The 27,750-nt window shown below is 42.7% G+C and overlaps 1 protein-coding gene across 1 annotated transcript in view; it reads right to left on the reverse strand.

Moving 5' to 3' along the window:
• kifbp (kinesin family binding protein) overlaps positions 1 to 27,750 on the reverse strand; it is a 78,248-nt gene that overhangs the window by 21,687 nt on the left and 28,811 nt on the right. The window contains exons 4-9 of the mRNA XM_084318373.1: positions 24,382 to 24,440; positions 15,557 to 15,681; positions 15,352 to 15,445; positions 13,141 to 13,253; positions 12,253 to 12,390; positions 11,455 to 11,529 (exon numbers count right to left, since the gene is read on the reverse strand). Coding sequence (XP_084174499.1) covers positions 11,455 to 11,529; positions 12,253 to 12,390; positions 13,141 to 13,253; positions 15,352 to 15,445; positions 15,557 to 15,681; positions 24,382 to 24,440 — 604 coding nt within the window. The remainder of the gene's footprint in view (positions 1 to 11,454; positions 11,530 to 12,252; positions 12,391 to 13,140; positions 13,254 to 15,351; positions 15,446 to 15,556; positions 15,682 to 24,381; positions 24,441 to 27,750) is intronic.

Below are 27,750 nucleotides of genomic sequence, written 5' to 3' on the forward strand. Positions count from 1 at the left end.
ATCAATTCTAAATGTTACCGGAAGCCAGTGTAATAGCCTAGCTGAGAGTTGAATAAGCTGAAGTATTTTCTTCAGTCGGCTTGGAATAAAGGCATGGATCCGTTTTTCAGCATCCTTTTGATTTATAAATGGTTGTACTTTAGCTTTGTTTCTAAGGTGGACGAATTATGCTTTTGTCACCTTGTTAACAATGTTCCCTCTAACGTGCGCACATGGCAAAATGCTCCCGCGCACATCTGAAATCTGTCGTGCACAGAAACGTTTGTGTAAAATATGCATGTAGTTAAATTGACTGGCGCGTTGCACCGAATACTACGGTACCCTGTTGCGTGTGAAGTTACCAAGAGAAGCCCTGCTTTCAGTGCCTTGTGGGAGTCGCTACTGCGCTCACAGACACACACACAACAGAGCAGGAAGCGGACAGATCCGACCAGCATTGCTGGCTCACAATGCCAAACTAGGGATGGGTACCGAATTCGGTACTTTTGAGGTACCGAACCGAAACATGTCGGTACTACCGAGTATCGAATCAAGTGAGATACAGAATTTTTTTTCTTTTCTTTTTTTAACCTTTTTAAACTTTTTTAAACTTTTTTTCTTTTCATGTCAACGTTCACACGCACAATATATGCTTACCTAGGATTTGACTTGATTCAACAACAAAGCAGTCGGAGCAATGGCAAGCCGAAAACTGTCAAAATTGTAGTTATTTGAAGTTTGGATTTTTTTTTTCACGACTGAGGTAGGCAAATTTAATTTCTTGAGACTAAAGTACAGAAAAAAGGTACCGTTGGGTACCGGTATCGATTCAAATGTGAAAGGTACCCATCCCTAAATTGCCAACACGAAAATGTATGCGTGCAAAGCTTCACCATATGTTTTTGTGTCTAATAAAGGTGCTGGCGATCTCAAAGCTCACATGGACACAGAAAAACATTACAAACAAAGCAGTGCGAGGCGAGAGTTTGATGGCAAAGTTGACCGAATTGATTGAAGAATGCAGCTAGAGAGAGAAAGAAAATAATTGAAAACTATTTTGATGCCTGAAAATTATGTTTTGGTTTGATAAGATGCTTATGATACAATCATTCTAAGGATTATGTGTGTAATAAATTAGTTTAGTACACTAATTGCAACATCTGAAACTGCATAGTGTAGGCTACTTTTAAATTAGTATTTGTGAGGTTACGGTTTTATAATTTCCATTACATTAAAAAGATACAAAGATATATTCTTTAAAGCTTTGTCTAATTTTCTAATACAGAAGAGGTATTATTTAGAACATTACTTCATATTTTTCTTGTTATTTATTTTGTCCAGTAAGACTTGAAAATATATATTATTTTGTCATAGGTTGATTGTTATTTTCTTGAGATTTGTCAGATAGATTACTTTAGGCATAATACAGCATGTTGAGTAACTTTGGTTATAGAGAGATATTATTTTGTTATATAAAATAAACAATAATTTTATATCCATACAGAGGAGGCATACTTTAAATATATTAAAATGATAAGGCATCTTTGAGTAAACTTCGAGTATCATAAAAGAAATCACAATATGGTCCCCCTTGAAGTCGCATGATAATTCAATTAATAAAATAATGACGAGTCAGCCTCCTAAAAAGACAAAAGTTAGTGACACGACTCACACCGCCGCCGCCAAAGTAAGGACTTTGCTCTATATCGTCAATCAATGGTCAAATAAATATTTGATTAAGGAATATAATATGCCTTTTTGTATTATTTCTGTGCATCAGCTAAATGTATAGATTTTTATGTTAGACATTGAGGGATATTAAGATTCTCAGATTTTTTACAAACCGCCGCTTATCAACTAACTGGTTAATCGGCAGGTGACGTATGTTGCTCAGTAGTTGCTGATGTCTGCTCAGGAGGTTTGAGTGTTTGCTCAGACCGAAAAAAAATTAGAGGGAACATTGCTTGTTAATGTGGGACTTAAAGCTTACAGTAGACCTGAGTCTATGATAACCAAGACTTGTAAGCAAGGAGTAAGTTTCCCCATAATATTATTCAGCAGAATTTCTCTTGAAATAGAAATTTGGTAAATTCCAGTAAATATTGCAATTCCGAAACTCTTGAGTATCATAAATGGATTCAGCATCCCAAATAACCCCCAAAACCACTCCAACATTGTTGAAATTGATCAAGTAGTTTCCGAGATTTGTCCATTTAGGTGATTATGCAAATGTAGCTAATTATGCAAATAAAAAAAGTTGCCCAACATGTACAACTTAGCATCCGGCAGTTTCTAAGTGCTGGTGACCCATACTATCCATATCTATCATAAAAGTTTGGTGGTTCCACAATTTCCGGGTTCATTGTGTTGGCAAATAGACTAGTATGTCTTAATCCCACTAGTATACCCACTGTGCGCAAAGATGCACAACTCATTCAACAACACTGTAAGCCATCCCCTAGATAAGAAAGAGCCATGTACTGTTTTACATTCTAAGTTAATCATGCATTAACCTTCTTTACTTTAATATTTGCATTGTTTGTAACAGCCCTATGCCTTGATAACATGGAGTCAGAGCAGAAGGAAAGCCATTATTATGACAGTTGTCAAGAGACGTGACTGAGGTTTTTCGGCAAAGTGTTATGCATGCTTTGTTTTGCATGGTGGACAGACTGTGTTCAACATAGGTTCATTTGTGACGAATCTACCTCAGGTTGATTTTATAAGTTAGTAATACAGTGGGTGCACTTAGCAATTCATTGCCATCAATGTGTAAAATGATCAGTAAGACGAAGCAGATGGTGGTAGACCATCGGCGGAGCAGGAGGAAGCCCCCAACTCCCATCATCATCCAGGGGGTGGGGGTGGAAATGGTGGATAACTATAAATTCCTGGGTGTTCTCATGAACAATAAACTGGACTGGACGGACAACACCGAGGCCCTCTACAGGAAGGGACAGAGCAGACTGATCTTTCTGAGAGGGCTCAGGTCTTTTAATGTCTGCAGCAAACTGCTGCAGATGTTCTACCAGTGTGTGGTTGCTGGTGCCCTCTTCTTCGCTGTGGTATGCTGGGGGGGGGCAACAGCAACACAAACAAAAGAAATAAACTGGTCAAAAAAGCAAGCTCTATGGTGGGAGCGGACCTGGACAGTCTGGAGGTGGTGGCAGAGGGGAGGACGAGGAGGAAGCTGTATGCTATCCTTGAGAACCCCTGCCACCCCCCCCATGATGAGCTGACCGCAATGCGGTCCACGTTTAGCCACAGACTTATCCCCCCCCCGACATACCACAAAGCGCTTCGGGCAGTCCTTTGTGCCGGTGGCAATCAGGCTCCACAACCAGGCAGGGCCAGGACGGGCTAACTGCCGTGGACTGGAGGAGCTGGGTTGTGGACTGTAACCAATTAATTTAATTATTTAACATCATGTTTGGACCCGTTTCTTTTCACCACTTTTAGCTCTATTTTAGCCCAATGTATTTGTCCATCTTGTTTTTAACACATAGATACTAATAAGTGTATGTTATGTATTAACTGTTTCCATTAACTGTTTTTACTGTTTTTAAATTGCTGTTATGCTGTGATGGACATCTGAATCTCCCCTCGGGGATAAATAAAGGTTTTCAGATCAATTCAATTCAATGTGGCTGGATGCATAGGACATGATTGCCTCTCATAATTAGTCCAAAGAACTGCCCCCTGCCATCAGGTGCAAGGTGCCACTCTACCAGAAGTGTCTCCACATCATGGGCAGCCCTGAGAAGACTGCCCCCGATAGCCCTTTTACACCGCCCGGGCTCCGGTTCAAGCTCCAGCTCCGTTCTGAACCCTCTGAACTAGGGGTGGACGGTATAAACGGTATATGGTATAAACGGTATGAATTTGCTCTACGGTATGGATTTTGACTATACCGTGTAACCGGTAGGGCAGCTCTAAAATAGCAATGACGTCATGTAACCACAGCGCGACTATTTCACTCGCATTTGCCCCTAAAAATAGATAGAATTAGTCATAGATAATAGATATGTGCGAACTGGAAAAAGTTATTTAGGAGGCTTCGCGCAGTGGGCGTGCCAGCCCCTACCGCACGCATGTAAACACGGGTCTAGTAGTCTAGTGGGAGGACGGCGGCGTCTCCCTGAGCTAACGTTAGCTTAGCTACCGTTACAAAATGACCCAGTCAACTATTCACTTTTAGTTTAATACATGATGAGGCATTGTCTAACCGAACGGTATCTAGTCGGCCAGCTACCGATAGCTCCTGACATCAACAAACGCTCCACAAAGTCTAGTAGAGAGTAGACGTGTATGCTACCTGTTAGCTCACGTTAGCGCAAGTTAGTTCACCGTTCAAAACGAAATGTCCCATTGAACTAAATAATTCACTGAGGCGTTGTATTAACGTTATATATCCGGCTAGCAGTATCTACAGATAGCTTCTGATATCAATGTCTTATAACACTGATTCGATGCGTATTCGAGCTGAGGGCTTGCTGAGCACAGTTAAGTAACGTTATGCCAATAGGGTCCAGGTGCAGCGCCGGAGAATCCTGGCCGTAGCTCTGCTCGAGGCTACTCGAGTATAGGTCCAGGTGCAGCTCCGGAGAATCCTGGCCGTAGCTGGAGGCTACTAGAGTACACACAGACAGTGGAGCTTGTTGCGTGGTGGCGATGTCTCGCAGATAATACAAGTACAAGTCTAATTATATAATATATATATTTTATAAAAAAAATAAAAAATTATATAAAATAATATTTTTTTATCAAAAACGATGATACCGTGATATATACCGTTACCGTCTATGCTTCAAATTATACCGTGATATAAATTTTATACCATACCGTCCACCCCTACTCTGAACCTTGGTGCTCTCTGGCAAACCAGCGCGCGTTTACACCCATTTAAGCAGAACCAACATTCCACCATCTCCGTCATCAACGGGGGCGTTACTCAGGCGGAGGTAAAAATAATGCGTGGAGAAAGGCTTAGCGAGCCTCAGCGCGCGAGCGCACACACAAAAGCACACACGCAATGTATACGTTTGAAATTAATCGTTCCAGCAATGTAGGCTTCTATTATTCAAATTACTGTTTTAATGGGTATCATAGTAGTAAGTCCTACTGTAGAACATGACATATTAGCATGACATCTGATTCATTAACCCATTCTCTGCCACCACTTTGATTATCCTAAACCATTCTCTGCCAGTACTATAAGTCTATGGAGATGTTCACCTTCTTTGCAGGGCTATAACTTTTTAAATTGTATTGCTAAATTGACATTACTATGGCCCATTCAACATCGATTAGCTATCGTTCAGGATGTAGGAACGTTTTACTTTTTCATTCACACATTTATACGAAAATACCGTCTAGAGTATAAATATGTTTTTATCGTTTTCTGCAGTATTTCCTAGAACGTGATAGACATAAATGCATATATTAGATTATCAAATGGCGTTTGATACCGATAAACGTTATATAAAAAATTTCAACTGTACATGGTCCTGAGCGTTATGACTGAACATCCGCGGGTGAACGGAGGGGGGGGGGGGGGGGGGGGTGTTTATAATTCCGTGACCGACGTTAAATGATTTATGTAGTATGGGTGATATATAGATCAGAGCAGTTTGTATCGAAAATGATAAAGAAAAACGCTGAAACTTACGTCAGCTTCCTCGTAGCGTTGGGCGATGAGAGTGGAGCAAACGGATCCCAGTTATGTGATGTGGATCGATGCGATCCAGCTCCGGTTTGTATAATACTAATACAGGGTATCTGCAGGTTTAGCCCAGTCAGATTTAAGGCTTTTTAAGACTTTTTAATGCCACTCAGAATTAAATTTAATACCAATTTCACGATAACAAAATGGCAAAAATCATGGGTACTCTCAGTACACTCATTCAAGGGTACTACGACTATGCCTGCACCTCATGGTACCAAAGCACCTCAAAGGCACTAAAAACAAGATTACAAACATCACAAAACAAACTGGTCAGACTACTGCTTAACCTCACTCCTAAAACCCACTTTACCCCTGCCCACATTCAAAACCGCTCTTAAAGAGCACCTACGGGAGGCTGCAATTCGAAACTGGCCACCGTAAATGTCCAACCCCCCCCCCTCCTCCTAATGTACAGTCTCATCCCCATCATATATATATAATATTTTCTGTTATGATCTCTGGGTAACAGTACTGTATATTATTTGCATATCGTATGTCACAAATGTAACAGTACTACAGTATATACCTGTATGTCATGATGTCATGTATGTTTTTACTGTATTTATTTCTGTATATTTTATTTCATTTTTATTCTATTTTACTCTACTCTTATCCTAGGCAACTTTATTGATTTGTGTTATTATTCTAATTCGTGACCTGTCCTGTCTAAATGTTTAAATGTTGAGCGATTTGCAGTGTCAAATTTCCCACGGGATAATAAAAGTATTTCTATTCCATCTATTCTATGTTGTGTATGTCAATATGAATTGAAAATGGGGGACCCTGATGTAAACAAGACAAACGTCTTTCTCTGGTCTGCATCCCCTTATTATTGTGTGTATTGAGCTGTACTGTATTGTACCCATTCTGCAATCTGTTAAATAAAGTTTTCATTCATCCAGTTGTTTTGTTTTTGTGGTTTGGTTGAATGAATACTTTATTTAACAGATTTCAGAATGGGTACAATACAGTACAGCTCAATACACACAATAATAAGGGGATGCAGACCAGAGAAAGACGTTTGTCTTGTTTACATCAGGGTCCCCCATTTTCAATTCATAGTGACATTTATGACATGCACAACATACATGACATTTATGGCATAGGGATATACATGACATACAGGTATATATTACCGTTACATTTGTGACATACATGATATGCAAATATACAGTACTGTTACGCATAGATCCTAACAGAGTCAGGGAACATCGCTTGAAACACCTCTCCTAGTCCCTCATTTCCATTGTAGGACTGATGCTTTGCGACCGTATTTAGAACCCACAGTACCTCAGCTTCAAGGGTTTGGCGTGGAGCCGAACGTTACCCGGACAGGTGCAGATGTAATTGGTGGTAGACCTACCTGTCCCTGAGCAGTTGATGTGGACGGCGTCGAAAAGAAATTTGATATTGAAGTTGTCTGCAGGCGGGTTTTTGTAGAGGTAACATGCTTAGCGCTGTGCATGCGTGACTCGACTGCTTTTATTCCCATCGTTCCCAGTTTAAAATCCTTTTTGCAGAGTTTGCAGCGGGCCTCGTACTTTCACTGGGACCAACCACGGTGCAAACAGAGGGTTTTCGAGCCAGTTCTCATTAAATTTGCACTTTCCCATGTTAAATTAACGAGTGCAAATAAATACAAATCAATTAAACTAAACTAAACGTCAGCGTTATCGCTACGGCTTGAATAACGTGTTACCTATGCTCCGGTGTTCTGAAATAGCTCCCGACGGCGACACACATTAAGGACCATAAATTGGTTCCGCCCCACTGCGCAGCGTACCGTTTGCGTGAAAGAAAAAAAAAAGTCTGACTTTATCTCCCGTTAATAATAGTTTCCCCCCAGATTTCACAATGAAACATAAGATGACATGGCATGTTTTTAAGACCTCCGAAAGTCGGATTTAAGACATTTTAAGACAAATTAAGGCCTTAATAGTTGATAGTTGAATTTAAGACTTTTTAAGACTTTTTAAGGTCCCGCGGACACCCTGTAATATACGCCCAAATCATGTGGATTATTGAGTTATGGCAAATATCCATATCCACGGTGTGTGTCTTGAGTCCAGGGACGATAAACGAGTGGCCGGACGGAATAGGGAGACGCACCGGTATCACAAGAGATCCACTTCCGGTTGCAACTCGCCGATCAGCCACCAGGTGGCGGTATTGAAGCGTTGCAGAATTGTGATGGCTCCCGCAGCATATGACAAGGCTCCGTGGGTGAAATATGAATTCCATGACAAAAATATGAAATATGAACTTGAAACACGCTGTACAGCGATATTGGCAGACAACGCATGGCGGGCAATAACGCTGAACAGCGATTTTGGCGGAGAATGGGTTAATGCCAATAAAAAAAATTTGGGACAAACTCAATTGGCACAAGTGTACATGATGGATTAGTCACTCACAGTTAACATCCGACTGATCAGCTCAACTGGTTAGTCCGCTGGCTGTGGATCCTATGGTCACAGGTTCAAATCTCTTGGTTCCAAATGTTTTTTTTTTTAACATGAATTCATTTATCCACTCTGGTTGGATGGTGTATTGTACTTGTGCTGTATAATGACAATACATTTTAATCAAATGTCATTTTGAAATCGCTACGCTGCCTATGGACACGAGGTGTGGCATTGCACCATGCTGATCCACTCAACAGGTAGCGATTTCAAAATGAGATTCGATTCAAATGTATTGTCATTATACAGCACAAGTACAATACACCATCCAACCAGAGTGGATAAATGAATTAACGTAAAAAAAAGAATTTTTAACCTGTGACCATAGGATCCACAGCCAGCGGACTTACCAGTTGAACTAATTGGTCAGATTGGTCAGACACATTGGGTGCCATGCAGTATGCCCATCTTATACCACACTCTGCCAGTGCTGTAACCCTATGGAGTGGCTCACCTTCTTTGCAGGGCTATAACTTTTTAAATATTATAGCTATATCGACATTACTATGGCCCATTCAACATCGGGTATCTATCGTTCTGGATGTGGGAACGTTATATTTTTCCATTCATACATTGTCGTGTTAGTACCGTTGAGAATATAAGTATGTTTTTAGAGGGGAGCTCCCGTAGCTCAACGCATATCTCGGCGCTATTTCTGCGTCGGGGAAAACCGTGCTCGTCATGGATCTGGGGTACACAAGTTCGATTCCCGGACCCGACGTATTTTCTCAGAGTGTCTTCCCCTGCTCTTCATCCCATTTCAACCTGTTTCTGTCGGTCATGCTTGACCAGAAAAGCGATAAACGCAAAAAAAAAAAAAAGTAAAAAAAAAAAAAAAAAAAAAATATGTTTTTAGACTGTATAGCAGAGTCATTCCTAGAACGCGCGCTATAGGCCCCGACGCGTATTATACATTATCGATTGCCGTTTCGTCCCTATACACGCTATATTAAAATTTTCAAATGCATATGATCGCTATACATTATGCTCCATCATGCGTGAAGGAAAGGGGGGGGGGGGTCGTTTATGATTCCTTGATCGTCACTAACGTCTTTCTTTAGTAAGACACCATACGTTGATCGGACAGATTGCAATGAAATAAATGGACAATCGATCTGGAAATAACATTAGATTCCTCTTACCTGTGGCCGATGTGTCTGGAGAAAAACAATTCCAATTATTTGACGTCGATCTGCTAGATCCATTTTCCGTTTGTATGACGCAATAAACGCTGAAAGCATATTCAGCATATTTCTCCACGCATTTCTGGAGCATTTCTTTATCCACTCTGGTTGGATGGTGTATTGTACTTGTGCTGTATCATAACAATACATTTAAATCTAATCTGGTTTTGAGATCAGTCGCAAATCGCTTCCTGTTGAATGGATCGGTTGAGTGCAATGCCGACTCGCTACTTTCCCCCGTTTACTCGTCTTCACAGCCTAGAATATGACACGCCCACTGATGATGTCACGGTTTGCGAGGAAAAACCAACAATTTTCCAGTGCCAGCTGAGCACCGATTTGTCACGTTCTGAACCAATTAATCCCGGTGTGAACGTGCTGGCCGGTGCAAGATTACGTTCGGGAACTGGCTCCAACATGGAACCTGGCCGGTGTAAAAGGGCTATGAGAGGACTGCCCCTGAGAGGACTGCCCATGAGAGGACAGCCCCTGAGAGGACTGTCCCTGAGAGGAGTGCCCCTGAGAGGAGTGCCCCTGAGGACTGCCCCTGAGAGGAGTGCCCCTGAGAGGACTGCCCCTGAGTGCCCAGTTCCCCTGCTTCTACTCTGTGAGAAAGTATGTCCTCAAGATTCCTTGTGACTCTGTTGGTATGAGTGATCCAGTGCTTAAAGCACCACCTCTGGCAGTCAAGAAGGATGAACTAACTTACTTCATAATTACGCTCTTTGTCCTAAAATACAAGGTTATTGGATTGATATCTTAGTTTTTTTTTTTTTTTTTTTTATTTTCCTCCTATTTTCTCCCATCCCAATGTTAGTCGTTATGCCAATTCCCAATCCCCTTCCTGGTCGCTGCGCACTTACCCCCCACAGTCAGATCATCTGGGAGAGTGGAGGCTACCACGTGCTTCCTCCGACACACGTCCAGCCAATCAACCGCTTCTTTTCACCTGGCAGCGCGGACTCTCACTGAGAGGGTGTAACGTGTGGAAGGACCACACTATCCCACTCAGGTCCTATCTGCGCTTAGCAGGCACCCCGACCGAACTGTAGGAGTCGCTGTTTACAACGACCCGGACCCACCCCGCCAGCTTCTCCCACCCTCTAATACTGCCAATTGTATTAGTGTGAACGGCCAGCCAAGCTGGTGACAACCCCGGAGCTGTGAGCTGGATTCGAACAGGCCAATCTAGCCGCTCCGGGGTTGGTTCGTGGGGTTGGTGACGAACGCAATCTCCGTTACGCCACCTGACCCTGATCCAGTTTTAATAATATTGGGGATAGAGGATTTAAGGAAACTGAAAACAGGCACAACAGCTTTTCCAGGCATATGGACTTATCACTGCAAAAAAACATAATCATTTCACCTTGAGAGAATCCGCTTTATCATGAAGAACAAGTTAAGAGAATTAGAGAAAATGTGGCAACCTCTAGTCTCTCATCTTGCAGAAAGAACTTAATCGTAATTGCAGTTCGGGGGGGGGGGGGGGGGGGGTTATGGGTTATAGGCTACAGTTAATGTGTACGTTGTTTTCCCCCCCTCATAAATGGTAAATGGCTGCATTTATATAGCGCTTTTATCCAAAGCGATTTACAATTTGTTCACATTTTACCCATTAACTCACACCGATGGCAGAGGCAACCATGCAAGGTGCCAACCTGCTCATCGGGAGCAATTAGGGGTGTCTTGCCCGGGAGGAGCGGGAATCGAACCAGGAACATCCGGATTACCAGACGACTACTCTACCTCCCGAGCCACTGTCGCCTCATGTTTGTATGTGTTTATACTTGAAAAGAAGCATGGCAATACCAAGATTTGTTCTTAATAAGCTTCATAATAAAAACATTTGAAAGAATGAAATTGAATAACATAATAGTTCGATGAAATTTGGTAGGGCTGGGCGATTAATCAAGTTTTAATTTAAATTACAATTTTGGCTTCCCACGATCATGAAAACAAGATAAATCGAGATAAAACTATTATTGTGCCGCATATAAAGCAAAAAAGGAACGACCAGATCACAAAAGTTGATCCCTGCAAACTATTTATTTTATGACCCATCCCTACTAAAAAACATTCCTATTTGACCTGCGTGTGTGTGTACCTGTGTAACGTAGTTCTGTCCCACCAGAAAAACAGCTCTGGCTTCAGTGAAGTCCAACGGATACAAACAGCTGACCTGGAAACACAACATCTGGTTACCATGGTTACTATGGAGACACACCGGTATCCCGGTGTTTGATTAGCAGTCTTTAAAAGGGCTCTAGTGGGCACATTTTTAAGCTAGCAAAGATACTGCCATCATATGAAACTCAAACTAGATATCTTGAGGAATCAGCCATGTCATGCTAGCTCACTGGCAAAGGAAGTCGATTTCTCTCCAAATTTTAAGCTAGGGTAATTTGATGGGAGGTACATGCTATGGGCATTTTCAAAGGTCTCCCTTGACTTCTCACCTCAAGATATCTGAATGAGAATGGGGTCAATGGAACCACACATACCGTATATATATATATATATATTCATTTTCACAGTAAATTCTGTTCAACTGTAAAATATCCCACCACCATGTACATATCTTTGTAAGTATTTTACATCTCACATCTAAAGATGTGTCTGAATACCGGCCGATATATTGACATCCAAATTGTTTTACTCCCAAATATTGGTATCGGCATCTGCCTCAAAAATCCAGTATCTTTCGGGCTCTAGTAGTAATCGTAGTAGTAGTAATAATAGCAGTAGTAATAGTAATAGTAGCAGCAGCAGCAGTATAGTAGTAATTGTAGTAGTAGTAATAATAATAGTAGTAGTGTTAGTAGCAGGCTAGCAGCAGTAGCAGGAGGAATAATAGTGTTAGTAGGAGCAGCAGCAGGAGTAGTAGTAGTAGTAGTAATAGTACCTTTTCTTCCAGGCCGATGATAGAATGGTAGGTGTCTTCTGAACCAAACACAAGGGCAGTCTTCCTCTCCTCCTCTTCCTCTGCCCTCATCGATCTCCTCAACTCCTGACGATCTGTATCCAGCTCCCCAATGTTGTCCTCCACACACAGACAAAACAGTTACTCCTGACGATCTGTATCCAGCTCCCTAATGTTGTCCTCCACACACAGACAAAACAGTTACTGCAGCTTTAACGTGCGAGTGACACACTGTACGAGGGGACAACCGTCTCTCTAGCCTGTGGTCTCTCTACCTCTAGGAGTCAGTGTTAGGTTAATCTCTCTCTACCTCCAGTAGTTAGTGTTAGGTTAATCTCTCTCTACCTCCAGTAGTTAGTGTTAGGTTAATCTCTCTCTACCTCTAGGAGTCAGTGTTAGGTTAATCTCTCTCTACCTCCAGTAGTTAGTGTTAGGTTAATCTCTCTCTACCTCCAGTAGTTAGTGTTAGGTTAATCTCTCTCTACCTCTAGGAGTTAGTGTTAGGTTAATCTCTCTCTACCTCTAGGAGTTAGTGTTAGGTTAATCTCTCTCTACCTCTAGGAGTTAGTGTTAGGTTAATCTCTCTCTACCTCTAGGAGTTAGTGTTAGGTTAATCTCTCTCTACCTCTAGGAGTTAGTGTTAGGTTAATCTCTCTCTACCTCTAGGAGTCAGTGTTAGGTTAATCTCTCTCTACCTCCAGTAGTTAGTGTTAGGTTAATCTCTCTCTACCTCTAGGAGTTAGTGTTAGGTTAATCTCTCTCTACCTCCAGTAGTTAGTGTTAGGTTAATCTCTCTCTACCTCTAGGAGTTAGTGTTAGGTTAATCTCTCTCTACCTCTAGGAGTCAGTGTTAGGTTAATCTCTCTCTACCTCCAGTAGTTTCTTGGAGTCTTGCAGCAGGTTCAGACAGTATTTGATCCAACATCTGGCGATCTCTGCTCTCTTCTGGCGAAGCTGCTCCCTCCGCTCACTCTCTACCTCACCTGGGACGAGAGACAAACAACACCCTCTACCTCAGCTGACATACAAACTAGATTAGAGATAAGATATAAGACTAGACAAGATATAAGACTAGACAAGGTATAAAACTAGATAATATATAAGACTAGACCAGATATAAAACTAATAACTTTATTTGTATAGCACTTTACATACAGAAATTGCAGTTCAAAGTGCTTTATAGCAGTAAGAAATACAGGCATAAGCGAGCATAAAAAAGGTAGCAAGGTAAGGTAAATCAGTTTTTCACATTAGGATCTAGCATCCCAATAGGCCTCCGTTTATGGTTTCATTCAGTAATACAAATAATAAAATAGAACAGAGTAAAAAGTGTGTAAAAAGTGTGATAAAATAGTTCAATAAAAATATACAATAAGATTTACAAAAGAGCATCGCTCATAACACTTAATAGAACAACAGAGCAGTGCATCGCTCTTAATACGTTGAGTTTCTTTACAAAGTTCTAACATACAACAGAGCAGTGCATCGCTCTTAACTTTGAGTTTCTTTACAACAAAGTACAGTTCTAAATTACCTTATAGAACAGAGCATCGCTCTCAACTTTGAGTTTCTTTACAAAGTTCAGTTTTGAATTACAACAGAGCAGCGCTCTTAGAATTACAGTGCATAAGAGGTAGTGAGATCAAATTAGCATAGAACTGACACATTAATTTGATAGGAAGTGTATAAAAGTAGGCAGAGTAAGAATAGTGCAGGTAAAGTACAATTTGTGTCAGGATATCCCTGACGTTTAATTTAAATGCCTGTTTTAAGCTGTCTTTTGAAGATATCTAGCGAGTTGGCTTCCCTGATGTTTTTGGGTAGTTTGTTCCATGGTTTTGGGGCGTAGTTGTTGATAAAGGCTGCATCACCGATCCTCTTTTGACTGTTTCTGGGAGCCTCTAGTAGTCCAGCAGTTGATGATTGCAGTGTTCTTGCTGGCCTGTAATTTATTAGAGTGTTGGTGATGTAGCTAGATCCCTTTCCATTTAGAGCTTTGTATGTAAGGAGAAGGACCTTGAAATCAATTCTAAATGTTACAGGAAGCCAGTGTAAAGCAGCTAAGACTGGACTAATGTGCTCTCTCCTTTTGGTTCTGGTTAGCAGTCGGGCTGCAGAGTTTTGGATTAGCTGAAGCATCTGTGGTTTTCTTAGGGAGACCTGTGAAAAGTGCATTACAGTAGTCTAACAGGCTAGATATGAATGCATGAATTAGCTTCTCAGCATTGTTTTGATTCATAAATGGTTGTACTTTTGCTATGTTTCTGAGATGAAAGAACTATGTTTTGGTCACTTTGTTAATATGAGAATTGAAGTTCAGTTGTGAATCTATGATAACCACGAGACTTGTGACCTCAGATTTGATCCAAGGGGTTAGTCCTCCCAGGTTCTTTATTAACGTTTCTTTTTTGTTTTGGGGCCGATAATTAGAATTTCAGTTTTGTTCTCATTTACTTTCACTAACTAGATAAGATATAAGACTAGACAAGATATAAAACTAGATAAGATATACGACTAGACAAGATATAAAACTAGACAAGATATACGACTAGACAAGATATAAGACTAGACAAGATATACAACTAGATATTATATGAGACTGGATAAGATATAGACCAGACAAGAGACAATATAAGATATAGACTAGACAATACATACGACTAGATAAGACTAGACAAGAGACAAGATAACATACAAGGCTAGACAAGATATAGACTAGTCAGACAATATAGACTAGACAAATCACAAAATATAAGACTAAATAAGATATAGACTAGGTAAGATATATACTAAACAAGATATATACTAGACAAGATTATAGACTAGATAAGATATAGACAAGATATAGACTAGTTAAGATATAAGACTAGATAAGATATATACTAGACAGGATATAAGACTACTTAGACTAGATAAGATATCGACTATACAGGATATAGACTAGACAAGTTATAGGCAAGGCAAGATATAAGACTAGACAACATATAAGATCAGATAAGATATAGACACAAGACGAAAAGATATGTATTTTATTTCATACAAACAGAGAGGCTAGCAGACAGACAGACAGTCTGAACTTACTCTCCTGAGCAGCATCCTCAGAAGGCACCTCTCCAGCCTGGCCTGCAACGACAGTAGCTGCAGACAGACAGTGTCTACCCTCCATGTAAAGCCCCTGAACAACACAAACATAAACACGGTTACCTTAGTGATGTAGCACTGGGAGAGAGTGGCAGCATGGTTACCTTAGTGATGTAGTACTGAGAGAGGGTGGCAGCATGGTTACCTTAGTGATGTAGTACTGGGAGAGAGTGGCAGCATTGATGGCCCACTCCATCTGACTGTACTGGTTCAGTTGTAACTGTCTCTGTAGAGTATTGTGACAATAACCTGCAGCACGCTCAAACTCACCTAGAATACAATAGAACAGTGGTTCTCAAACTTTTTACACCAAGTACCACCTGAGAACGTAGCTGGCTCTCCAAGTACCACCATATAACCTGCGTTAAAATACAGTCTATTCAGCTATGCACAGTTCACGCAGGAGGCAAATGTATTCCTGATACCATTATTTATTGTTAACTTGTCAGACACAATGTACAAAGGGGTAGCACTAGAACTAGCAAACGCTTCCACACAACTCATACAATGTTATGGGCATTGAGAACATAATAACTAACATTCTCACATAGGAAGTGAGAAAATTAAGAACTGTATTTTAGCAAATCAATCTCTCTCTCTCTCTCTATATGGGTAACGCATGTATTCCCGGTAACCTGCCCCATTTCTAAGCCATATAACCCAGGATGTTATACGAACAACATTAAAATCTTTTCTCATGTCAAGAATGATTGTTATAGATGCCAAATAATTCAACTTTAAAAAAAAAATCATGTAATGAGGGATGGCGGACCTCTAAAGTTGACCTAAGTTACCGGGAATACCAATTCACTATCTCCTCCAATTTAAGAGAATTAAAATGTTTTGGTCGTTTTGTAGGGATATCATCATCATGTAACATAATACCATAGTTCTCCCAGAGTTATCTCAAGAGAATTCAAATGTAGCTGAATCTGAAGGAAAAATCCGGGTATGGGATATGAGTCAACATAGTTCATGGCCTTCAATTGATAACAAACAAAAAAGGCTTAATTTTCATGGCAGATGCATGATATGTTTTGGGCATGATCTTGGCACCCCAATGAACAACCAAAATGAGTTTAGTCTTTTGTGGCCAATTATTTTAGGAGATAATTACGTTTCACATATTGATCCCAGGTTACCGCCAATACCTATCCTCACAATTCCAGATAAACACTTAAATCTCCTATTTTACTAAAGATTGGTGAGATTTTATTTTTGGAAATCATAACAGCAATAATAAGGGTTAGGTGTAAACCAGAATTACTAGAATGTGTTGTGTTTTGTCTGTTAAAATGAGCAAAAACAAGGAAAGGGTATTCCCAGTAACTTAACAAACAAGTGCAAAAAATACAGTTCTAGAACAAGTATTTAAATTTTTTCTATTTTTCAATTGTCTGCACACAATCGTTGATTTGTTATTCCAAGATGGCATTTGAACTGAATTTTGGAAAGAACAGGTATTCCTGGTCACCATGCCCCTAGTGTGTGTGTGTACTGTATGTGTGTGTGGGTGGGTGGGGGTACACTGTATGCGTTTGTACAATATTTGTGTGTACAGTATGCGTGTGTGTGTACAGTATGTGTGTACAGTATGTGTGTGTGTACAGTATGTGTGTCAGCGTTTCCGTTAGCCGGTAATTACCGGTATTTGGCCGGCAAAATCTGTTGAAGTCCGACATATTTAATCTCTCCGGTCATAGTGTCCGGTGAAAATAGTTCCCTCTGGGCACAGTTTGATTATTTGAATTGTATTTGGATGGGCTGGAGTTGGGTGAACGAAACAATCATTGCGTTTGTTGTCGTTGCTTCGCTCAGCGAGAGCTTGCTGCTGGATTTGCGGAAGGCATGCAGCTGCAGACCCACATAACCCACCAGCTTTGCTGGCACAGTGCGGTCCCCAGACCTGGAAAGCTGCTCTGCGGGTCTGCAGCTGGATGCTTCTTGCAAACTAACTGCTGCCGGCTCGCGCTGATAACAGCTTTCATTGTTGGACCGGCTGCTTGGTGGAGCAACGATGAAACGAATGTAATGAATCGTTCGTCGCATGGGCTATTTAATTTTGGCCTGTTTTGGTACGGTTCGGGTGATCAAGTTGTGCTTGGAGGGAGTTGTTTTCACCGGACATTATGACCAGCACCAAGTCGTTGGGAGGTGGAGAAATACATCACGCAAACCCGGCCACGATAACGTTGCCGTCTCTCTCTGCAAAATTTCTCAGTTCTTCGCTTGATATAATTAATACAAATGTCCAATATAACGGAATTCGTTAGCTCATAAAAATGTGATTATAACAGACTGCTGTTTAGTGTCGGACCGACTGCCCACATACGCGGTCTATTTTATTTCAAGTCAGCAGCAGCACGGAGTATCGAGGGACTTATTTTATTTGGAATATATTAATGACTGTATACGCAAAAGTAGCCTAGTTTTAAATAATAATATTATAAATCTACATGCCTTGAGGATGACATTCTTTATATAGTCTGCCTATAAATTGTTTTAAAGCTCAATAAACTATGACCGGAATTAATCTCATTTGTCCGGTAGATTGAAATCTTGCAGGTCACGGAGACCGGCAACAATTTTTTCTAACGGAAACCCTGATGTGTGTACAGTGTGTGTGTACAGTGTGTGTACAGTATGTGTGTGTACAGTATGTGTGTACAGTATGTGTGTGTACTGTATCTGTGTACAGTATTTGTGTGTGTGTACAGTATGTGTGTACAGTATGTGTGTGTACTGTGTGTGTACAGTATGTGTGTACAGTATGTGTGTGTACAGTATGTGTGTACAATATGTGTGTACAGTATGTGTGTGTACAGTATGTGTGTACAGTATGTGTGTGTGTACAGTGTGTGTGTACAATATGTGTGTGTACAGTATGTGTGTACAGTATGTGTGTGTGTACAGTATGTGTGTACAGTGTGTGTGTACAGTGTGTGTGTACAGTATGTGTGTGTACAGTATGTGTGTACAGTATCTGTGTACAGTATTTGTGTGTGTGTACAGTGTGTGTGTACAGTATGTGTGTGTACAGTATGTGTGTACAGTATGTGTGTGTACAGTATCTGTGTACAGTATTTGTGTGTGTGTGTACAGTGTGTGTGTACAGTATGTGTGTACAGTATGTGTGTGTACAGTATGTGTGTACAGTATGTGTGTGTACAGTATCTGTGTACAGTATTTGTGTGTGTGTACAGTATGTGTGTACAGTATGTGTGTGTACTGTGTGTGTACAGTATGTGTGTGTACAGTATGTGTGTACAGTATGTGTGTACAGTATGTGTGTGTACAGTATGTGTGTACAATGTGTGTGTACAGTATGTGTGTGTACAGTATGTGTGTACAGTATGTGTGTACAGTATGTGTGTGTACAGTATGTGTGTACAATATGTGTGTACAGTATGTGTGTGTACAGTATGTGTGTACAGTATGTGTGTACAGTATGTGTGTGTACAGTATGTGTGTACAATATGTGTGTACAGTATGTGTGTGTACAGTATGTGTGTACAGTATGTGTGTGTGTACAGAATGTGTGTGTGTACAGTATGTGTGTGTACAGTATGTGTGTACAGTATGTGTGTGTGTACAGAATGTGTGTGTGTGAGATAACAGTGTATCTTCATTGATCTCAATCAGCTCTGCTCCGTTTTGTCTCGTCAGCACTTTCTCTGCCCTGATGAGACAAGATACAGGAGCTGGGAGGGGGTCACATGTAGGGGGGGGGGTCACATGTAGGGGGGGGCACATGTAGGGGGGGGTGTGTGTGTGTAGCTTGTAGCTAACGGCCTGGGCCTCCATGATGTGTTAGCTTCAATTAATTAATTACCGGAATACATATAAGTTACCGTGAATACCTATATGGTAATGGTATTCCTGGTAACCTCTCCTTTTCACAAGTCACCGGAATACATATCAATATCTAAAGTTACCGTGAATACCTATCAGGTTACGGGAATACCTATTTAGGTAACCAAGAATACCTAGGCATGGTATTCCTGGTACCTCAAGGTATTCTCAGTTACGGGAATACCTTTCTCCAGTTACCGGGAATGCTTTACAGATTATCTCTCTCTCTCTCTCTTTTTGCAATAAGCAGCGGGAGGGACCGGGCCACCTATCTACGATTCTTAACGGGCCGGCGCCGGTCGGCAGCGAGGCCGCTTTGCGATTTTTACCATGTGTGGCTACAGAAGTGCCACATGTTGGTGTGGATGGAGAGAACGTTGAGAGTGGGGCTTGTGTTACAGTTTGCACACCCCCACCCTCCGTTTTTGGGTTTGATACACTCTATTGTCATAGTCCACGGCAGGGACAGCCCTGGCCGACGAGATTCAATCTCTGTTGGCGAAGCAGGCCATTGAAGACGTCACAGGCTTCGCGTTTTCTTATTGGCCGAGAGATGTATCCGTGAGTTACAGGACCTGCACTGCAGGCCACTGACATTGTAAATGGGAGGTACCGCGGTGCAGTCGAGGCTGTTGTCCTTCTGCTCTGCTTTCTTTTAACGGTTGTGTATATTGGGCTGTTATGCCCATTCTCCAATCTGTTAAATAAACCTTTTATTTCCCCTCTCGCATAAAGAGCAGTTTATTCCCAGGCTCGTTATGTAGAAACCCATGTCTGTGTCTTTCGGGACCAGCTCCCTGCTGGTCGTCCCAGACAGCGGGGAGAGACGTTGTGGGGCTTTTTCTTGTTAGAAACTCGCCGTCACGTTCTCGGGTTTTTCACTAGCATACACGCTGATCATAAGTCAGCGTTTGGTCTTACGAGACCGGTATCAGCGCTGGCCGAGGGTGTTTTTCAATGATTGAATCCACCTTCGGGACTGGCGCGCCCTGGTTTGTCCAACAACATAAAAACAGCGTTTTTTTATGCGGTCGGCCAGGAAGGAGGTTCTTATCTCTACCGCGCGCCAGCGCACTATAGGTTAGACTCGAAGACTCGCGTGCATCTCCGGGGGGGGGGGGGGGGGGGATGCCGGGGTAGATCAAACATTGGCGGGGGGTTTCACGGCCGTTAGGTGGGCCACCGGGAGCTGTGCGTTTGCGTGCTGACCATCTTGGTGGCGCCCCTTGTGATGTTTTGATCCGACACATGTACCTAACCCCCTCTCCTCTGGGCCGAACGTCACGGGGGTTGATATCGTGAATGTTGTGTCATATAAATGTCACTACGAGTTGTAAACTCTATTCTTTTCACCCCTCCCTCCCTGCTCGACCGGGGGATGGGAGGGGGCTGTCGAGGGGCTGCTTGTTGTCAGTCAGCTCCTCTATGCATCCCTGTGTAGTTCTCGGTCCTCCAGGCGCAGGTCGAGTTCTGCTCTTGTTACCAGTCGGCCTGGATTAAGGGATCAACCTCCTTGGAGTGTTGTCTCCCCGGTGCGTCGGCTGACCCCACAGGGATATGGGGGGGAAGCCTCCTCGGAGGGCCTCGGAGCCTCCTCCTCAGGGAGTTTCAGAGCCTCCTCTGGGGGTTCTTCAGGAGGAGACCTCCTTACAGAGCCTCTTCCTCAGGGGGTCTTTGCGGCGTGCCAGGCGGAGAAGGGCCTTCACCTGTAGGGTGTAGGCCCTGTCCGATACGCTGGCGGTGTAGAGGGTGGTGTCACCAGTGAACACATGGAGAGGTCTCGATGCCGCGGCCTCGTTCACCTCGCCAGGCCCCTTTTCTGGGGGTCCTGGCCCCCGGACTCTGCGGTAAGTCCAGCTGGGACCTCTGCGCCCCGCTGCTACGACAACTGGTTAGCAGCGCGACTCTGAGGCCTACTCCGGCCTTTGTTCCGAGGGATATCCGGAGCTCTTGTCGCTCCAGGGATATTGTGCTACAGGCGTTTCACCCTCCCCCTCACGCAGGTGAGTTGGAGGCGAGCCTTCACCTGTTGTGTCCTGTCCGTGCGCTGACAATGTGCCTTAGGTGCACGCAGGACCTCGGGGCTACCGGTCGACTGCTTGTCTGTTACAGTGGCTCCCACGCAGGTAAGGCGCTGTCCAAGCAACGCCTGTCACATTGGTTATGAGAGGCCAGGGAACAAAATAAGCACCCGCCAATGGCGTGTAGATTTAAGGTTTGGCGAGTAAAAATGAGAGGTCTGCCCGCCACCTGGCGTGTAGTTCATATCGATACTCTTATTTTGAAAATCCTGTGCGGGTCTCATTTCCGCCCCAAGCGCAGCTCCAGTCATAATATCTATGGCTCCGGCAGCTAGCAACGTTCGGTTCATATGATACTCTTATTTTGAAAAACCCTGTAGCAACTCCGCGAGTCATATCCGCCCAGTCCGTGCTATTGAAAGCAGAGCAGCGCTACACAGCAGTGCGCCTACACGACCCGAAATAAGTCTGGTGTTTTTTTTCTTCTCACAACGGGTCAAATGCATCTACATGCTTTGCACCGTCACCATTCCTATATGCCGACATCGCCCGAAATTAACGTTTATGTACCATTACAATCACTACAACGTTAGCGTAAGCTAACAAGCTAATCCTGATCAGAGGCAGAGGCGCAGAGCCATAGAGAACAGCAGACAGTGGACTGGGGAAAGGGAAATGGGGGGGCACTCTCCCCTTCCCCGTGTGTGTGCGTGCGTGCGTTTGGAAAGACGATGAAGTCACTAGTCAGGACTCAGGACAGGAGTATATTATAGTAAACTGAGGATTACTGAGGATGGACAGATAATGTTGATATTCAAATATAAAAAAGTTTCGAGAGGAGTGGAAGTTTGAAGACAGACTAGTACAATATGATGCAGGGGTGGTGAGTTGAAACAGTGTGTGTGTGTGTGCGTGTCCCGACCCCACTTCTATGTTTCAATAAATTATTTGCATTTAAAACTATTAACGCTGACTCATTCCATCAGTCCACTAAAAATTATGCTAATATTCCTTATGTTGTTTATGATATTAATTGAAAATAGCATATGAGAGTATTATATAGTAATAATAACACATGGCGATATACTAAAAAGCTATTTATAATTTTTGGCTGGTAAAAAATCTGCCTGGCTGGCTGGTAGGTCAAAAAGTTAAGTTTGTTCCCTGAGGGCATTGCCCTCTGCTACACTTTGGCTGGACGGGTTCCCCCCGCAGGCGTCGGGGCACACTCCACTAGTGGAGTGGCAGCCTCTGCTGCCCTGCTGGGGGGGCCCCGGTGGAGGACATCTGCACTGCGGCCTTCTGGTCCTCCCCGGGTCTTTTTGTCAGGGTTTACCTCATGGACATGACTGGGGGCTCTGTCTCCCAGGCAGTCCTAAGTACTGGGACTTCTCCTGCGCCCCGCCACCAGGTGGGCTAGCAGGAGTGTGTGACGTGGTGCTGTCTGAGCAACACCTGTCACATTGGTGAGACCGTAGACCTATAACCAGAAGAGCTGGTGTGGAGAGTTTCACCGCTTCATTCATCACTGTTGGGAGGGGTTTCTCTCGCTAAAGAACAGGTTTTTTCAGGTTTCATTTGTACTATAAAGCATCTCATTACAGACTGCAGGGTGTCAACAAGTTAAATGTAAGACTTTTTAATACCAATTTCACAACCATACTAGCAAGAAAAAACATGAATAGTGACACTGAACTGGCGGTTGCATTTCCACGCCAAATTAAATTTGAACGCGCTCCATACAAGCTCTCGCCAGACGCACCAAGCTCCCGGTAGCCCCACAAAAAACAACAACTTCAATACAAAAGTAATATTTAATATTATTTAATCTCCCGACAGCCGGGCTGCTCCCCCAAAAATGTAATACCTGTGCAAATGAAATGTAAGACTTTTAAAGGAAAACTCCAACATTTTGGGAAATTAGCTTATTTGCCATCGGGAGCATGTCTATGTTCCCCAGGTCCTATGTTCCCCAGGTCCTATGTTCCCCAGGTCCTATGTTCCCCAGGTCCTATGTTCCCCAGGTCCCATGTTCCCCAGGTCCTATGTTCCCCAGGTCCTATGTTCCCCAGGTCCTATGTTCCCCAGGTTCTATGTTCCCCAGGTCCTATGTTCCCCAGGTCCTATGTTCCCCAGGTCCTATGTTCCCCAGGTCCCATGTTCCCCAGGTCCTATGTTCCCCAGGTCAGGTCATATGTTCCCCAGGTCCTATGTTCCGCAGGTCCTATGTTCCCCAGGTCCTATGTTCCCCAGGTCCTATGTTCCCCAGGTCCTATGTTCCCCAGGTCCTATGTTCCCCAGGTCCTATGTTCCCCGGTAGCGATAGATAGTCGGTTATGCTTAGTTTACCTTTAGAGCAGGGCGATAGACCACCAGCCCTGATTCCAAACTCTAACCTTAACCAACTTCGAAAGAGTCGCCAAGCTTAACCAGTTCGAAACAAGGCGGACATTAATTAAATGTTCAATCAATCAATCAATCGGGGAACATAGAACCCGGGGAACATAGAGCCTGGGGAACATAGGGATGACCCCTTGCCATCTTAGGCACCCAAGAGTTTTTATATAAATGGTCTTAGATGTAAATACAAAAAAGTATTAGTGTGTCAGTAGACTACTCTTAGTACATTTTCATTTTTAAATTATTTTTTAAAGCATCTTCATGGTTTAATAATGCAAACATGTTGCAGGGACTTATTATAATCATCATATTGGCGTGACTGTATGCATCAAAGGGTTAAATCGAGCATTTTTAAGTGCTTTAGAGGAAATGTCGAAATATCGCGATATCATTTAGACTTTTTAGAGGCCATATCGCCCAGCCCTAACTGACGCTAAGCTAGGCTAACGGTGCATGTCTTCCTACTCCTACTGCATGCACAGAGAAGAAAAAGGGTATGTATCTTCTTGTCTAACTCCAGGGTAGATGCCAAATAAGCTAATTTCCCAAAATGTTGGAGTTTTCCTTTAATACCTTTTAAGGCCTTAAATTAAGGATTGTGATACTATTTAATAATGTTTAAGAAAAAGCTAAACAAATAAATAAAAATAGATAGCCGATGGAGACAGGTGTCAGTCATTCTGTAAATGAAACTCACCCAGGTTTCTGTAGACTTGGGCCAGGTAGTAGAGAGTGTGGGTATATGCCAACTCAAACCTAGAGAGAGACAAAGATATTATACAGTATAATAATAATAATAATTCATTTATTTATTTAATAAAGCGCTTCTCAATAACCCGAAATCGCTGACAGTAGGCAAAAAGAAAAACAAAGAAACATAGAACCAGGTAAACAGGGAACAATATGAATGCACAGGAACATAGAGCCACAATAACAGACAACAAAAATACAGGAGCCAGTAGGGGAGGGGAGGCAGACAGAGAGGGGAGGGGAGGCAGAGAGGGGAGGGGAGGCAGAGAGGGGAGGCAGACAGAGAGGGGAGGGGAGGCAGAGAGGGGAGGGGAGGCAGAGAGGGGAGGGGAGGGGAGGCAGAGAGGGGAGGGGAGGGGAGGCAGACAGAGAGGGGGAGGGGAGGCAGACAGAGAGGGGAGGGGAGGCAGAGAGGGGAGGGGAGGGGAGGCAGACAGAGAGGGGAGGGGGAAAAGGGGGTGATAGGTTGGAGGAGCGTGGTTATGGGTAGGGAAGGTTAAATGCTAGGGAGAACAGGTAGGTTTTGAGACGGGATTTGAAGGTGGAGAGTGAGGGAGAGTCTCTGATGGTCCGAGCGAGGGTGTTCCAGAGTCGGGGTGCAGCATGAGAGAAGGCCAGATCACCAAAACCTTTTAGTTTGGATGATGGGACGGTGAGGGAAGCAGTGGGAGGGGACCGGAGGGATCGGGTGGGGCGGTGAGGGAGAAGGAGGTCAGTCAGGTAGGGGGGGGGGGGGGGGGGGCAGGCTATGGAGGGCTTTGAAGGTGAGGAGTGATAGTTTGAACTGGATAGGTTGCTTAATTGGGAGCCAGTGGAGAGAGTGAAGGACAGGAGTGATGTGGTCATGGGACCGGGTGTTGGTGAGCAGGCGAGCAGCAGAGTTCTGGACCATCTGAAGTCTATGGAGGGAGCGGGAGGTGATGCCAGTGAGGAGGGAGTTGCAGAAAATCGAGGCGGGAGGAGATGAAGGCGTGTATGAGGGATTCAGCAGCAGGGGGGGGGGGGGGGGGAGGCAGTGTCTGATTTTGGCGATGTTGCGGAGGTGAAAGTAGGAGGTTTTGATGACGGAGCTGACGTGGGGGTCAAATGAGGGGGTGGGGTCCAGAATGACGAGGTTGCGAACCGGGGGGGGGGGGGGGGTAGTTGAATCGTTTAAAGTGAGTGTGATGGGTACGGATCTGCTGAGGGTATACAGCGGTTCTCAACAGGGGTGCCGCGGAGAGCTGCCAGGGGTGCCTTGAGATGTATTAAAAAATAAAAAATAAAAATAAAAAAATGTAGATTACAGAAAATTATCACTAAAGTGCTATCTGTTGCAGCTGCACTGTTTTCCATGAAAATACCGTATTTGGATAAGTTTGACCATTTCTCAAAATCTGAAAATCATTATTTAATAAAATACAGAAAAGGATCACCAAGTTACTCTGGATAAAAAAAACCTTTACAGACAACATTGAGACAAAGCTTCCTGACACATCTCCATCCAAACTCTTGGAAGAACTCTTTGAAATCTCATCTGATACCACCTGGAGAGCTCGTTTCAGAGTGTGGTGCTGAGTACCAAGTATCTCATGATAACTAAATATGCTATTTGATTTACTACTACAAGCAGTGAAATGTCAACAGTACTAAGCCATTTAGACCTGAAACACCTGTTAATAATGCATTATATAGCCTGCATATACACAATGTGTTTCCCGGTTTCTTAAATAAACATTATTTTGAAAGCAAGCACTTTTGTCATCATTGTAGCAAAAAAGACAGGACCGGAAAAGTCTTTATCGTATGTAGGGGTGCCCTGGAATATTTTATTGAACACAGGGGTGCCTTGGCAGCAGAAAGGTTGAGAACCCCTGGACTATACAGTATATATGTGGTGTGGGGATGGCTGGTAGAGACACATACTCTGCTTTAAGAATAAAACCATTAGGAAGAGACATACACTCTGCTTTAAGAAGAAAACTATTAGGAAGAGACATACACTCTGCTTTAAGAAGAAAACTATTAGGAAGAGACATACACTCTGTTTTAAGAAGAAAACTATTAGGAAGAGACATACACTCTGCTTTAAGAAGAAAACTATTAGGAAGAGACATACACTCTGCTTTAAGAAGAAAACCACTAGGAAGAGACATACACTCTGCTTTAAGAAGAAAACTATTAGGAAGAGACATACACTCTGTTTTAAGAAGAAAACTATTAGGAAGAGACATACACTCTGCTTTAAGAAGAAAACTATTAGGAAGAGACATACACTCTGCTTTAAGAAGAAAACCACTAGGAAGAGACATACACTCTGCTTTAAGAAGAAAACTATTAGGAAGAGACATACACTCCGTTTTAAGAAGAAAACCACTAGGAAGAGACATACACTCTGTTTTAAGAAGAAAACTATTAGGAAGAGACATACACTCCGTTTTAAGAAGAAAACCACTAGGAAGAGACATACACTCTGTTTTAAGAAGAAAACCACTAGGAAGAGACATAATAATAATAATAATAATAATAATGCAGGACCGGTTACTCTGCTTTAAGAAGAAAGCTACTAGGAAGAGGCATCTACTTTAAAGGAACACTACAACATATGCTTAAGGACCAGCTAGCCTAGCTGTTGGCTGGAAACACCTCTCCCGGAGTTTTAAGCGAGGCTAGTGGACTGTATCTGCTTCCATGAATTTGTGCCAAGCTAGGCGAGCTTGCAGACGGATAGCTTTCTACGGAACACACAGAGAGGAAATTGGTATCCATCTTTTTGTCCGACTCTGGAGAAGACGGTAAGCGCATTTCCCATTATGTTGGCATGTTCCTTTAAGAAGAAAACCACTAGGAAGAGACACACAAAATTAGAATCCTACAGTATGTATGTATCATATGTGTGATAGATGATCCTTTGATTCAAATAAGGCATTTGAATAGTATGTATGTGTGTGTGATAGCTGGTTGTCAAGGCTGTAGAGTGTATGTGTGTACAATAGCTGGTTCTCAGGGCTGTAGTGTGTATGTAGGCCTGTCACTATAACACATTTTGCTGGGCGATTCATTGTCCCAGAAAATATTGCGATAAGCGATATTATTGCGGTTTTGAGAGATTTTTTTTTTGAGAAATGTATTTCCCAAAAGTTTTCAATTAACCTTTTTATTTTTTTTTACCAATATAATAATAGCATAATAATGCAAGGAAACCGTTTCAAAGTGCAATAAACCTTTATTTAACATTGGAAGACATTTTAAATATCCTAAATAAAGAAATGCTCTCGATTGTTTATTATAAAACAAACTGAAACTGGAAACAAGCCCTCTGTCTGGCTTTTTGTGT

Source organism: Notolepis coatsorum, assembly GCF_963971535.1.
Source record: "Notolepis coatsorum genome assembly, chromosome: 1".
Classification (NCBI taxonomy): domain Eukaryota; kingdom Metazoa; phylum Chordata; class Actinopteri; order Aulopiformes; family Paralepididae; genus Notolepis; species Notolepis coatsorum.